The sequence below is a fragment of the Lepidochelys olivacea genome, assembly GCF_965140295.1.
Source record: "Lepidochelys olivacea isolate rLepOli2 genome assembly, chromosome: 9".
Taxonomy (NCBI): Eukaryota; Metazoa; Chordata; order Testudines; family Cheloniidae; genus Lepidochelys; species Lepidochelys olivacea.
In genome coordinates, this window is record NC_140419.1 from 58,671,010 (window position 1) to 58,686,973 (window position 15,964).

Genomic DNA, 15,964 nt, shown 5'->3' on the forward strand with positions numbered 1-15,964 from the left:
GTCATCCCTCCCCCTTGTGAGTGATATACATTCTGTCTATTTGAAGCTTCACACAGTGAGTCCTCTGCTGGAGCGTTTTGGAGAGAGTGAATTATACTGATTGAATAGCTCTCCTCAAAGGGCCCAGAACATGGGAAATGGCTTAAAATAAATGCAAAGTCAGTGTACAGTATCTTATAGGTTACTTCTCCCTCCTACCTGGCTAGATTCTTACAGCCGCTCCACCTCATCCTAGCCATCATGACCCTTACTGGCTGCTCTTGGATCCCTCCCCCTGCCCTTACCTCAGCACATTCAGGTGTAGTCCTTTCATTCCAGAAGACAAAAGCACACTAGCCAGTTGGGGGTCTGTGCTTTTGCTCCCTGAGGCCTCCCTATCCTGTATGGAGGAGAAGAGACTGAAAGTCTGACAGCACACAAGCACAGACTTCCAACTGACCACAATTATTTCTGCAGAGGCACTAGTGGTGAGAACAGGGGGAGATCTTTTAGGTTCTTCTACCCTGCTTCTGCCCCTTTACTGGCTTTTTGCTGCACATGTGTCCTTTACATGTCCGTGTTCAGCTTTGTGTCTACCTCCGCACTGGCTGTCCAATGCACATGCTGAATGCTGTTCCTAATGCTTGCTGTTGGCTGAGCGATCTAATCTGGAGGGGCATCTTGTAAGACAAAGATTTTCTTAAAACAAAAAAGAAATGTGGAAACTGCTGACCCAGTGACTGTGTGTGACACTGAGGCAAACAGCCAGATATATTTAATGCCAACACCTAGCTATTTGTATGTCAGTAGCAACTGTCTCCTTTCTAACATGACAGATGTAGTAGAACATCTGAGGAACTTTAGCAAGTGTGTGAGCAGTGTTTCCATCTTGGGAACAGCAGGAGATGGAGACTTGTGACCCAGGTATTGTTCCTTCCACTGCAGGCTGAAGCTGGATGAAAAGGTGTCACTGGAGAAAGTAAAATTCTACTGCATGGAGCATGATGGGGGTTCAGTTTTCGTGTCCCCTGTGGACAGGGAAATTCTTCAGGCCCAGAGAAAGGTAAGAGGGACTTGGTTATTCAGGCATTCGGATACCATGGTGAGAAGCATGGTAGACAAACCTGGAGGGAGAGGTTCAGAGAGTCAGTTGGATAAGAGATGACTTGCTCTACCTATGTCTGTTCCATCTCTTGTTTATCATGGCCCTTATATGCTAGTACTTTTGAATGGGATGCTAATCAGTTGAATCAAGAGCATGCTGGTAGGAAACCTGAGATCAGCTATGATTAAGGCTACATTTTAGTCACAGGTATTTTTAATAAAAGTCATGGACCGGTCACAGGTGGTAAACAAAAATTCACAGCCCATGACCTGTCCATGACTTTTACCCATGACTAAATCTTGAGTGCTCTGGCGGGAGGGCACCGCAGGTTCTCGGGGGGGGGGGGCAGGGGGTGTGTGGGGTGGGGTGCCACAGAACCCCCACTGGTGCTGGTGGGAGAGGGGTTGGGGCTGGAAGGCTCCCTACCTATTCCGTGTGTCTCCCCGGAAGCGACTACATGTCCCTTGGCTTCTAGGCGGAGGCACAGTCAGGGGGCTCCGCGCGTTGCCTCTGCCCCAAGCACCGGCTCCACAGCTCCCATTGGCCGGGAACCTAGGAGCTGAGGGAGGGACATGTTGCCGCTCCCGGGGAGCCCCCAAGGTAAGTGCTACCCGGAGCCCTCACCCTCTCCCATGCCCCTGCCCTAACCCTGAGCCTTCTCCCAAACCCAAATTCCTCCTGCTGCTGCGGGGGCAGTGGTGCGGTGGCCCGAGACTGACCCAGCAGTGGCTGGTACAGCTGGTTCAGGGGCTGTCCAAGCTGCTCAGGCGGCCCCCAAGCCAGCCGCACCAGCTATTGCAGAAGTCACGGAGGTCCCAGAAAGTCACGGAATCCGTGACTTCCATGACTAACTAGCAGTCTTAGCTATGATGTAAGTCGTAAACCAGATGAGTTTGGTTGACTGTCTAATCTCCAATGGAAGTTTGTTCACATTATATACTCCTGGGGGAATTCTGCACCATTGCACATGTGCAGAATTCATGTGTCCAGCAGAATTTTATTTTTAATACATTCTGTTCCAGAAATACTGCAATTCGGTCTTTCGCCCACCAGAGGCAACTGTGGCACCAGAACAGCCAACAGTATGAATGCAGTGGGTTGTTCTGGTGCCTCAGTGGCCTCTGGTGGGCAAAAGGAGGAACTACAGCACTTTCTGTGAAGAAAAAAAATTCTGTATGCGCGCAGTGGCACAAAATTCCTCCAGGAGAACAAGTCCATCACAGCACCTGGCCTGTTAGGACAGAGTGGGGCATATGGGGCTGCTGGGGGGGTGTCACAGACTAGAGTTCAGAATGGGTAGACAGGCGGACAGACTGGGGCGTGGGCTCAGGAGCTAGTTGGGTGACAGCGTTGAGCCAGGAGCTGAATGGGAGTGGGGGACTGCAGAGACCCATTGGGATATGGGGTGCGGGGACAGGGGCAGATGTGCCTGACAGAATGGGAGAGGCTTGGGATCCGCCAGGGTCTGCATGGGGGAGGCTCCCCAACTTCCGAACAATCCTGCCCCTGTCCCCTGAAAAAAACCCATTCCATACTTCTCCCAACCACACCCAACAACCCTCCAGGTTCACTCTAGGCTCCTTCCCTCTTCCTCAGCTCTTCCATTACCCCTGACAGTTCTGTATTGTAATTTAAATGAATTACTCAAAGTTCTGCATTAATATGCCTAGTAAGGAATCTAATTGTCAAAAAAATTGAGATTTTTTTTTTTGGTCTGTATTGTTACAGACATACTTGCTGACAGGTATTTTGAAATAAATTACCAAAATAATTGATACTGGTATGATTATATTGTGTTATTTTGACAAATAAAATATGCAGAATTTTGAGGAATTTTAAAATATTGTGTGCAAAAATTTTAATTTTTTGGCACAGATTTCCCCCAGGAGTTAATTAAATTATAAAACTACCAAATAATTTGCATCACTGTCAATATCTGCACAGAGGAAAGCAGGACTGAAATAGCCAGGGCATATTACAAATTGAAATTGTAGTGCACTGTCAGAGTTGTATACAGGAAACTTGGCACTTACTGCATACATCATTAACAGATGGGATCTGACCTCATGCTGAGCCAGCAGCACAGAGCTAGGACACTGCTGCTTAGGTCCTGTCCTTCAGATGAGACGTTAAACTGAGGTCTTTATATATAAAGTTATATAACTTTATAACTATAACTTTTACTTATATCTAGTACCAGTTTATGTGGAATCTTAAAGATCTAACAGTTCTAATGTCTAGCTTTTGGACAAGTCATACATGCAGAGTGAGCCATGAGTTCTTTACACAAGAATAGGTGGTTCAATGTTCTTGCCAAATTCCAGTTTGGATAATTATATTTTACCTGCATAAAAGTCTCCTTGTTTATATTGTGGAGATTCTTTGGGATTTTTTAGAAGGGAAAGAGCCATAATACCAGTCATAAAAATATAATGTTTATAAAATCCAAGGGTGGATCTGGGCCACAGCTGTGTGTAGAGTGCCTTTCCCCTTTTGCTCGCACAGTCTTTGCCCAGTAGAGTGTTCTGTCACTGTACCTGATGATGAAAGATGCTATATTAAAAAAGTCCTGTTCTATTCTGGTCCCCTTGATGCTAGCTTTGGGGTACCCTGACTTTGTTCAGCTGATAGTTGCAATGAAAATTTTCTAGGGAACATCTGATCTTCATAAAATGGAGCAGACTCTACCTGTTGGCCTTGAATATGGAGACTTGCATGCCTTGGACTTGTAGTACCCAGCTACATAATAAAAATGGGGGGGTCCACATCCTGTGTGACAACTCTGTGGGCTGTGTTTGGCCCACTGGCCTTAGCTACCTTAGCTTTACCCAGACCCACCAATCTCTCATTGCTTCTGAGAGTAGTGAAGTATCACATAACATGATGGATACACTCTTCCGCTTGTATTTCCATAAGGTGGTGGAGCACCTGGAGACTCGGTTTGGGGTCCAAGTTCAGCACATAACAATCCACAAGATGAAGTACGCTTTCCAGATCTGGTCTGCTATGATGTCTTCCCGGGACAGTGATGGGCAGGTGCGTCTGATTCTGACCAGGACACAAGCATACTGCAGCGGAGAGGAATCTGTCATTTGTCAGTAGACAGAGAGGGGGACATGTACATGCTTGATAGGTTTGGGACCCAGCTGCATGTCTCCTCTCTTCTTCCACTGTCTCGCTCCCCACTTCTACCTCTATCTTCCTGTAACTTTAAGCATTATCCTCTTGTGTCAGCCACTTGTGAGGTGACTGTAAATCCAGTGATCTAGTAGATGAGGGACCCCTTTTAGCATTCTTGCTTTGGCCTTTTCTGTGCAAGTCCTTACAGACTCAGCTAAGCAGATGGTTTTCTAATTTGCTAGTTTTGCCTTCTTTTCACTCTTTTCGCTGTCAGCAGCAGCGGGGTGATGCAGGTCAGGACTGAGGTGCATTAACACTGCTGGGAAGTGGAGATGGGCAGGACTGAAACTAAAGATGCTGTTGATAAATTCTATAGTCAATTGCTTGACACACTTTGGTTTGTTATGAAATATACTTGAGAGCAAATAACCAATGTCAGTCAGGTTTATTGCTGTGAGCCAATAATAATACAGTACAGGAAAAGGGTTCTATGTGATGCTGGTCTCCAGGAGCAGACCCGTGCAGCATTGTTACAGTCACCTTACGCGGAAAGTCTGCTTCCAGAGTTACATTTCAGCTGGTTAGTATCTATAGGATGATTTTACAAGTTACGTATTCCTTTAGATGTCACTAAAATTCAGTCCATCAGTTTGTCACAGTTCCTTGTTCTGTTCCTTTCGTTGTCTTTGTTTTGGATACTAGCATTCCAGGTTCTGGTTCGTGAAAGTACCTTCTTGGTTTGCACCTGGGTAGAACAATCATATGTCTTGTCCTCTTCCTTTGGCACATTCCAGTACTTGTCCATGAGAATAACTCCCTATCTGTTACTATGGTAAAAATCCTCATAGATACTGATCCTGACAGCTTTCCTATCTACCTAAGCTAAGGTTTACGTCCGGTAATGCAAGGTGTTATGGGATACTTACCGTAAGTGAACAGGATTATAGTATAGCAAGTTAGGTTATATAACTGCTATGATATTTGTTCTTAACGCTATTTGTGCTTAATGCATACTCATGTGTATGTATGGTGTGGATGATATATGTACTAGCCAGCATATAGTGGTCAACAGTGCTGCAAGTTAGTGTTAATTTTCATTGGCAGGTCTGTGTTATACAGCTTTTGTATTACAATACCTACCTGCTCTGTGGTTTGCTTAAATTGCTGGTGTCCCTCTTCTCTCTCACTCATTTTATTTATTACTTCTGACTCTTCTTAGGGTTTGTCCTGACCTCCAAGCACTGTACAACAGTATTTCATGTCCGCATCCCATAGCATACTTAATGGGCTACATATGCAAATAGCAAAAAGGCTCATCTCCCTGAAAGATACAATCCCAAGCAGCCCTGCCATGTCCCATTCCATCAGTCTTCCTCTTCTCCAGATCCAGAGAGAAAAGCACTAACATTCATGTAAAAATGGTGAACATCCCCAAAAAATATTTACTTCTGCCCCTCTTATTGCCTGATCTGGGGTACACCATCAGAAGTAGACAGTGCCAGTGGTTGAGCACCCTCCTGGCTGATGAGGATTTTCCCACAACCAGTACAAAATCTCCCTACCAGATGAAAATATACCTCCTCAGTTCCTCCTTTCTCCCGGATGTGGTGGGCCGGTCAGTTGGTTTAGCAGTGCGTGGGAAACCTGCCAACGCCCCATGTGAGTCTTGTATTTAACAATAATTTTCTGTTCCGCTATGGATGGGGATTGGTCACTTTTGGTGCAGTATGTGGTCTCCCCACCCTGCTCAGCAGAGAATGCAGATAATCTGGTGACTGTGATAATGCTGCTGGTAATGAGGGGTTCAGCGCTTTCTCTTATCCTGTCACTCACTGCATATTAACTACAACCCCCTGCCAGCATTGATGTGATGTGTGTGTTAATTGCAGGAAGCACAGCTGTTCACAGACCTGCTTGGGGATCATGGGAAGCCTGTATGGCCGCTGTGGGAGCTGATGAAATGGTTCCTGGGGATGTCTTTGCACACCATCCCAGCCATTGGTAAAGTCAAGCCATCTCATTTAATGGGGCTTTCTGTTTAAAAAATAAATAAACCCAAGTTAAAATGAATTTGCAGTTGTTTATAATCCTAATTTACAGCCTGTGGCTATGAAAGAAGCTCTCTTTGTAAGATTATGATAGTTTGGCCAGTGTTTGGTCAGATTCCAACTTGGGTAAATACATTCTGCCTCCTTAAATTCCTACCCAGCTCTTCCAGTTGGAAAAGGTATTCTTCACATCCTATCCTAAACAATAGCTATGTGCTGTTATACACAGTTGCCACATTCCACCCAAAAGATTGCTGCATTTAACAGGGCATGAGTGATTGTATACACATTATAGCATATACAGTGCTATAAGTGATGTAGCACTTGAAGGAGGTATGTATGTTGTGGTATATGACTGAATAGAAAATATTGGGAGCTATGGTATGGAGTTGGGTGGGAGTTCTGTTTTCTGGCTCTTGAGCTTTTTACTGGAATGTTCCCTCTTCGTTCCAGTTTTGGTTTGGTTTTTCTCTAGGCTCAAGGCAGGTAAAATTATTTCTAATAATATACAGTAAGTGTGTACAGATATTTGAAGTATGCAAATGCCAAGGATGAAGAGGAATTATTTAGGGTGATTCTTTGCAAAGGAAAATGTAAGTGGAATATTAGGAAAAACTTCTGAATGCTGAGGTCATGAGGTTTATCTGGCTATGGAATAATCTCCTGAGGGAAATGGCGGAAACCTCGTTGCTTGAGTCATTTAAAACTGTATCAGATAAAACATTGGACAATGTATTGTAGGGTGTGGTCTCATACTGGCAGATTTTATGGGAAGCACAGGGGAAGAATATACCAATAACCTTCTAGAAATTATAGAACAAAAAGATCTGGTTGTTCTAGTTTCTCATCTGAGTCAGTCCATGCTTCTGGGAACACATCGTAATGGGCAGGGGATGACATGCTCCTGATGACGCTGTGAGAAGACAGGAGTATTTTCTTTCTGACTCAGACTTGGAATGTTTCTCTTTAAAACAAACAAACGAACTCTTCAGGTACCTCACATAGAGCTGTTTGAACCCCTTCAACCTTGAATTCTTTGCTATTACATGTAACAAATGTGGTTCTTAGACATTAAGGAGTTAATATTAATCTTCCCAGCTTCTTTGGTCAACGTGGAGAGGAACGGAGTACTTGCGGCACCTTAGAGACTAACCAATTTATTTGAGCATAAACTTTCGTGTGCTACAGCTCACTTCATCGGTAAATGAATGCGTCCGATGAAGTGAGCTGTAGCTCACGAAAGCTTATGCTCAAATAAATTGGTTAGTCTCTAAGGTGCCACAAGTCCTCCTTTTCTTTTTGCGAATACAGACTAACACGGCTGCTACTCTGAAACCTGTGGAGGGGAATGTCACATTCAATCATCCTGCATGTATGGGCAGCACTTGCTCTAGCCACATGCAAGCCAGGAAACAGTCTCCTCCCACCTGCTCCTGGAGCAATTCCCATGCTCCCGTGTCTAGTCTCGCTAAGAAGGGGATATTTTTCCAAGGTGCTTTGTAAAGGAGACTACACTGTGTGATGTGCTGTCTCTTGTTTGCCTCTCTGGAATACCACATGTGTGTTTGCTGTTGCTCTATAGCCCTGGCACTGACAGAGAAGCTGATGAAACTCAACCCTGGTGGGAATGCCAAGCTGGTGAGCATGGGACACAGCCTGCGGACTGAGATGATGAACTTGCTGGGGACTGATGGGATGCTTTTGTACCCTTCCCACCCCATAGTGGCACCTAAGCACTACTCTCCCTTGGGGATGCCTTTCAACTTCGCGTATACAGGTGAGCAGCCCTTGAGTGGTGGGAGACAAGCTGGCAATCTCAGCTGTGCCAGAAGTAATCGGATAGCATAGTACTATCTCAAAAGGCCTGTTCCCAGTAGTGAAAGCATATCAAAATGAGGGGTGGGTCTCATGAGAATCTTTCCTTTTAAAAATTGGGCAAATGTATTCACAGGTTCAAGAGAGCAGTCTAGCCATATGCTGTCTCACCCTGGAGAATGCGAGAGGTGGCAATCATAGCCTCTAGCGGGATGCACTGCGCCTCTCACTTGTGCTGCAAAGCAGTTGCTATCAAGCAATGGTTGTGTTGGTGGTCTCTTGGCCCATAATCCTAGATGGGGAGCTTTCTGGAGCAGGTCTGTTTTTGTTTTACTCCTTTGTGTGCTGCTTAAGGCCTGCTCAGAACCTCTAGGGGCTACAGTAGTGTAGATGCTACTGTAGTGTTCATTCTGAGATGTGATTTTTCTGGTTGCACATCAGGAGACTTATGCAGATGCTCTGCAGGGGCATCTGCCTATTAATTGAAGAGTAAACTTTTAGAAGAGTGGGAGCAGAAACCCACTTATGTTTGGGATGAACTCTTGAGTTCTTGCTTCTGTGTTAAAGGAGCCATGTAAGTGCTATCTGAACACAACACTATATCCAGGTTGACATGTGTGGAGAGAGCAGTGTGGATGACCCTACAAGACATTTTAATTTGGGGCAGTTACCTTGCTAATGTAGTTGTAGCCTGTGACAGGTGCTTCTCACCACCCTGTAAGTGATGGACAGTGTCTACAACCACACTTTAAATCCATGTGGTATTTCTGGGCCTCCTATTGGTGATGGCCATTTGACTGAAGTGTGACTGCAGTAGCATGGGAACCCTCATATCAGGGAACCTAACTGGTCACCTTCATCCTCTTTACAGGATGGGTGTTAAAGCTGTATCACATGTGCCCCTTTCTAGCGAACATCCAGGGGTTGCCACCCATCCTGAGATTTCCAGGATTTGCCCCATTGATATGCTTTGCATGGCTTTCTCAAGTCTTGAGTCCCTTTGTCTCAGTGCTGCACTATGATGCAGTGTGGTTTTGGAATAACTTGACACTGTATAGAATATCATCATGAAAAAGGGCCTCTCAAGGTCATGATCTTGAGGTGTGGTGATGTTGCGTGACTGTTGTATCTCATGTGATGCAGTAGTTTGACCTTGTGAGACAAACAGTTTAGTGGCACTTGTAGATCCACTGCTAGTTGGAGGCTCCAATGTGCAGATTTCTCATTAAAGTGGGCAGATTCCTAGATTCTAAGGCCAGAAGGGACCATTGTGATCATCTACTCTGACCTCCTTTGTAACACAGTATAGAGAACTTCCCTAAATTAATTCCCGTTTGAACTAAATCAGATCTTCTAGAAAAAACATCCATCTTGATTTAAATATTTTCAAACTGTCCTTGCAGTCTGTACTGGATCAAACTCACTGCTTACCCTGTGAACTCTCCAGAGGCCACAGCAAGTGACGTGGATGAGAAGGACCAAGGATGGAGCACTTTGTGTCTATTCTGATCTGCCCTTCTCTTTTTTTCAGCTGTTTTCAATGTCCTGGGCTTGCCTGTCACCCAGTGCCCACTGGGCTTGAGCAGTGAGGGACTTCCCTTGGGAATTCAGGTGGTGGCAGGCCCGCACAATGACCATCTGACACTGGCTATGGCTCGATACCTGGAGAAAGCTTTTGGAGGCTGGGTTTGCCCTGGAAAATCATAACGCTGAATTCCTAGGACCCCCTCATGGCAGGAACACGGAGACAATCCTTTTCCCAAAAGCTAGCAATGGGCATCAGTGCCTGTTTGGATCAGAACAGTAATGCTCCCTCCCATACAACCCAAGCTCCTTTTTGGAGCAGCGTGGGCAGGCTAACCCAGCCAGGATTAAGTGCTCATTCTCCTCCAATCAGTGGCCAGGTGCTACTGCTCAAGCTCATGTTTTCAACTGGAATTTTCTCGTTTTCCGGCAGACGATGATGGGAGAGGAGCGAGTGAGTATCCCCTACCAGCTTCTTTCTGTAGGAACCTCAGAGTTCTCATGGATTCTGAATGGAAGGCTCATGCCCTTGCTGGGGGAGGTGGTAGCATGTGCCCAGATTAGGTGGGCTGCCACTGTGAGACCACTACTTTTTATTTTCAGTTATTTTCTTTCTCTGTTATGTTTGCCTCTTAAAGACAAAGGAAAGGGACAGGTAGAAGGGGCAGGCTGGACCATGGGTACTAAAGGGTTATTTAGGGAATAATCTTCCAGCATGGTGCCTGCTGGAGAGCAATGTTCAAAACTCCCATGAATGTGTAAACTTGCTTGCTGTGCAGCTGGGATGCTCTGCTTTCTCATTCCCTGCCTAACTTAACTGTCCATGAACAACAGAGTCACTGGTTACCTGCAGCCCAGCTGAGCTGAGTCCAAGTGAACAGGTTTTTGTATTTCCCTCACTAACTGCAGAAGGGAAAGGGGTTGCATGTGGTGTGTTTCTGCTTTAAAGCATTTAGCGCCGAAGGCAGGGCGCCCAGCCTGGTAGCACCACCTCCAGTCCTTCATGCACAGCTGCTCCTTCAGGGGCAAAGGAAGCATTGGCCTTTGACCTGCACACTGCCAGCCATGGGTTTGGCTCAGAGTAAACTCTTGCTGTGAGATACCTGCTCTGCTGGGATCAGTGTTGCACCAGAAAAGGGGAGAAGATGTTTCTCCTAGAGTCCTAGGTGGCTTCTCCAGCTTTTCCTTTCTTTTCCACTCCATTGGGACAGTAGATTATGACTAAGCTGCCTAAGTCTTTTCCGTCATCTCCCTTCAGAAAAGTGTAACAGTACTGCTAGATGTAGAATTTTGTCCTCCCTTGGCTCTGGGCCCTAATTTCATGTGGTCCCCAAGAGGGTGCGCACAAGCACTGTGGGTCACCAGCTGTTTCTTTTGAGCAGTAGTGTATGTTTATCAAATGTAAATAACTCAGCTGGTATTAAAGAGATTGCATCCCTCCAGTTCATGGCATAACTGTGTCCTCATTGTTGAAAGCTTGCAATCGTTGCCATATGGTTCCAGGTTTTGTGGTTTCACTGGATGTCACCAACTAAATGGCTTGCGCTGAGTATGTTCCTGCACAGGAGACTCCAAGGAAAACTGAGGGCGCTGTTCCCCTGAACCACGCCCCAGCATCGTGGTGGTGTGCTGTATTTCACATGAGATGTCAATTGAAGCCGTTTCCAGTTGTGGTCATTAAAGGTCCCAGGGTGTGCATGCACTCCTGTCGAGGGCTAGCTTATCCAAATTCCAGCACGTACAGTCACATCAGTGTGTGAACTCAGTCCATGTTTTTCATTATGTCTTCTTCCTAACCCTTGTTCTGTTGTGGTGTTTGTGGAGTATAGTTATCACCCACCACTCCAGAGGTGGCGGCATTTCAGTGGTAGAAAAAAAAAATTGGTTATATTTCTAAGATGTGAAAAAACAAACTAAAATCAGCCAGCACTCCCTGATGAGTGTCTCCTTTAGTTATTCCCCTTGTTATTCAACAGAACACTTTAAAATCTTGCTTCAGGTATTTGACGGTTACCATGCTTAGATTCAGTCACAAGTCAGCAGTATCTATTTGTTTGAGAGGCCAAATTGCTAAATGTTGCAGATCATGTACTCTGTGCACATACTCTTCACTTTTTATTTAACCCAATGCCCTAATTTTGGTCATACCCAGCTACTTAGCTACACACAGATGTGACGTGTTGTTACCCCCAGGGTGCAGTCTGGGAGCCGTTGGAACTACTGTGCGCCCTATCAATTCATCTGGGTTGGCCTCTCTCACACTGCTCTGCTGCTGTGACCAGCCAGCCTCTCCAGGCCCTGTTGTCACCCAACACAACAGCAGGTGGTGCCAAACATCCAACTGAGTTACCTGGGTGCTTTACCAAAGCCACTTAAGGATCAACTATGGAAGCACCAGCTCTCCAGCCATGCACCCTACTGGAGTATAAACCCAGAATTATACTGCCTTGCACTGCACAGGGATCTGTATGGTGCAAACTCATTAAATTAATCCACTTCCCCCTTGATGTGGGGAACAAGCTGAGATTTTCCCAAACACTTCACTCAAAAACACACTGGTTAAGATAAAACAAGTTTATTAACTACAGAAAGATAGATTTTAAGTGATTATAAGTGACAGCAAACAAATCAAAGCAGATTACCTAGGAAATAAAACCACAAACTAAGCCTAATATACTAGACAGATAGGATTTGAATTAGCAATATCTCACCCTGACTGATGATGCAAGCAGGCTTGCGAATTCCTGAGGCATAGGCTGCCTTTGCAGTGCAGCCTGGGTTCCCCTCGCCCATTCCAAGTCCTTTGTCTTTTAAAGGGTTCTTCCAGGTGCTGAGTTGCAGGGGAGTGAAGACAAATCATGATGTCACTTCCCCACCTTATATAGTCACTGTCTATGGCAGGAACCCTTTGTCCAAGCTAAGTTCCCAGCCCAGTCTGTGGAAAAATACAGGTACCAAAATGGAGTTCAGTGTCATGTGGTCTGGTCACATGCCCTTGCATGCCTTGCTGAGTCGTAGCACCCATTATTCATAGGCTGGCTGAAGGGTACCCAGGCAAACACAAACCTTTTCCATGGTCCATTGTCTTTGCTGATGGGCTATTAGCACTGTCTAGCTCAGGGGTGGGCAAACTTTTTGGCCTGAGGGCCACATCTGGGTGGGGAAATTGCATGCAGGGCCATGAATGTAGGGCTGGGGCAGGGGGTTGGGGTGCGGGAGGGAGTGTGGGTGCAGGAAGGGGCTTAGGGCAAAGGGTTGGGGCAGAGGAGGGGTGTGAGGTTTACGAGGGGGTTCAGGGAAGGGAGTGCAGAGTGCAGGAGGTGGCTCAGGGCAGTGGTGCAGGGAGGGATGCAGAGTGTGGGAGGGGGCTCAGGGCAGGATGTTGAGGTGCAGGAGGGGTGCGGAGTGTGTGGGGGCTCAGGGAAGGGGTTGTAGGGTGCATCAAGAGGCTCAGGGCAAGAGGTTGGGGTGCAGGAGGGGTGTGGGGTGCACCAGGGGGGTGGGGTGCAGGCAGGGGGCTCAGGGCAGGGGGTTGGGGTGTGGGGTGTACTAGGGGGTTGGGGTGCAGGCAGGGTGTGGCAGGGGGCTCAGGGCAGGGAGTTGGGGTATGGGGTGCAGGAGGTGTTCGGGGTGCGGGCTGTGGCCTGGCGCCACTTACCTGGAGTGGCTCCGGGGTGGCAGCGGTGCGCACCAGGGTAAGGCAGGCTCCCTGCCTGCCCTGGTCCCAGCCCCGCACTGCTCTGGGAATCGGCTGGCACCACATCCCTGCGGCCCCCGGGGGAGAGGGCTCCGCGCGCTGCCTTTGTCTGTGGGTACCTCCCCCAAAGCACCCATTGGCCGTGGTGCCATGGGGGTGGCAATCCCATGGGGCAGATCCAAAGCCCTGAGGGGTTGGATCCGGCCCGTGGGCCATAGTTTTCCTACCCCTGGTCTAGCTTCTTCATTGTTGTACCTGAAAGGCTTGTTGTGGGTGTTTCCAACTTCACAACATCTTTCAGTAACACACACTGTGACATTGCACTCCATATGCTTTATGAAAATATGCTTATGAATGTGAATATGACATAACTGGAATATGCTTTATGCTAAATACCCATTGTAAGGTATCATTAGAAAGCTTGTAATCTACTGTGTGTGTTCATTCTATTTGTTTGCATGTATTATTTCTATGTCTGAATTAAGAAACATAAGATATAAACTTGTATTACTGATGTAAACATATTAAGTGGAAGCCATTAAGGATGCTTCAGAATCAATGAACTGTGAATGGGTTTATTTACCTGCAAGCCTTCCTGTGTACGTGTGGGCCAGCCTGTGGGTAATGAAGAATGAGGTCTCACCATGTCACCTGGTACTGAAATCCATCTTAAATCTTGTACTTTTCCATTTAGAAGGAGGGGTGGGGGCCAAGCGCATACAAAAGATCCTCGCCTTGTGCCAAAGCTATGAAAGGGGGTGGAGCAGGACAAAGAGGCTGTCAGTCATAAGAAAACCCCTACTCACCACCTGAGATGTCTGCTGGAACTAACAAGGACAGTACCGGGGAAAGGATTGGGCCCAGACTAGGAAGGAGTCTAGTCTGTGAAAGAAGCTTATTGGAACATCTATGATGGTGAAATATTACCTGTAATCAGTTTCTTAATGTATAAGGCTTAGACTTGTGTGTGTTTGCTTTATTTTGCTTGGTGACTTACTTTGTTCTGTCTGTTATTACTTGAAACCACTTGAATCCTACTTTTTATATTTAATAAAATCACTTTTGTTTGTTAATGAACCCAGAGTAAGTGATTAATACCTGGGGGAGCAAACAGCTGTGCATATCTCTATCAGTCTTAAAGAGGGCGGACAATTTATGAGTTTACCCTGTATGAGCTTTATACAGAGTAAAACTGATTTATTTGGGGTTTGGATCCCATTGGGAACTGGGAGTTTGGGTGCTGGAGAGGTAACCTGCTGAGCTGTTTTTGGTTAAAGTCTGCAGCTTTGGAGGTGTGGACTAGACCTGGGTCTGTGTTGCAGCAGGCTAGCATGTCTGGCTCAACAAGGCAGGGTTCTGGAGTCCCAAGCTGGCACAGAAAATGGGCCTAGAAGTAATTTCTGCACATCAAGTGACCGTCCCAAGGGGATCTCCTGTAACTGAACCCATCACACACACATAGCAAAACTTCACATACAATAATAACACATACAAGTCAATGAGAAATTAACGTTTAGAGGATCAAAACTTTTAGAATGATACCCCACAAGACATACTTTGTACAAAACATATCCTAATTACATGACAGTGCTGAATATGGGGGCACCAGGCTATTGCTTTGGGGCACAGAGTCTCACAATAGAAACTTCTTGGGTTCTGCTTGTTCCACCTATTGTAGAAAAATCATGCCATTGTTTAATGACCTCAAAAGAAAACCCCTAGACAAGGCAGATATTGTGATATCTCTGCAAAATTCTACCCCAAGGTCAGTGGAACAGCTTTTTTCCCCCTTATACAAGTCATCATGTTAAATGTGTGGGCTCATAAGTTTTCATGACAAGTTTTCAAGGCTATAGTAACTCCATTTTTAAAAAAATCATGCTTATTGATTTGAAAGTCAGGACTATACAGAAGGATCCCAAAGCATTAGTGCAAATTCTCATTGTGAAACTGGCAAGGTTTTTAGATGCAAACTGGGGAGGCTGCTTGCCCTCAGGGTACAGTAATCAAGCTATGGTTTATGGTCCTGTAATGATGCCAATAAATCCGGTACCATTAATATGACTCTGGGAAGCTCTTTGAACTCTTTGAATAAGAGCAAAGATGAGTGGGTATTACTGTGCTAATAATGGGGTCTTGTACTGAAGGAGTCCCCTGAAAGTCAGAGGCGGTCAGCCAAATGGTGCCCCACCTTCAGAGGTGTCCTACAGTGGGGAGGGTGTAGGAAGCTTTCCTGCCCTTTGGTTCTGTCTAAAGGGGAGAGGGAGTGGAGGGACCATGCCTGGGTGGGATGTGGGTGCAGATAGGATCCTTTGTCCATGGGTAGTGCTGGCCAGACCTGTTGGTCAAGTGTAGCAATAGGCACATCCCAGCACACTGCCCTCAGTGATCAGACAGTGTTATGCCTTGCTAAGCTATAATGCCTGCTGACCATCTCCACTGGGCTGTTAGACCACCTACTCCCCTCCACAGCATGGCTTAGCCTCACAAAGGGATAGCTGAGCCCTGTGAATATATAGGGATTCCTCAGTATTGCTGAAATGCCATCTGTGATGAAGTTGGGGATTTTTGTAGTGTTTTACATGAATATCGTGTGTGCCGCAGCTTCCCTGTGTGCTGCATGTTTTAACAAGGTGGTGGGAGAAGGTTTGTTGTTGTAGAGGACCAGATGTTACC

The 15,964-nt window shown here is 46.2% G+C and overlaps 1 protein-coding gene across 2 annotated transcripts in view; it reads left to right on the forward strand.

Annotated features, from left to right (window-relative positions):
- The window catches only part of FAAH2 (fatty acid amide hydrolase 2), a 29,411-nt gene extending 18,378 nt beyond the window's left edge, over positions 1-11,033 (forward strand). The window contains exons 7-11 of one of the 2 annotated variants that reach the window (XM_084639234.1): positions 925-1,042; positions 4,001-4,120; positions 6,094-6,205; positions 7,835-8,029; positions 9,471-9,738. In XM_084639234.1, coding sequence (XP_084495360.1) covers positions 925-1,042; positions 4,001-4,120; positions 6,094-6,205; positions 7,835-8,029; positions 9,471-9,505 — 580 coding nt within the window. In that variant the 3' untranslated portion in view covers positions 9,506-9,738. Of the gene's footprint in view, positions 1-924; positions 1,043-4,000; positions 4,121-6,093; positions 6,206-7,834; positions 8,030-9,470 lie in introns of both variants that reach the window. The other variant, XM_084639233.1, reaches the window with a different exon arrangement.
- The last annotated feature ends 4,931 nt before the right edge of the window (positions 11,034-15,964 follow it).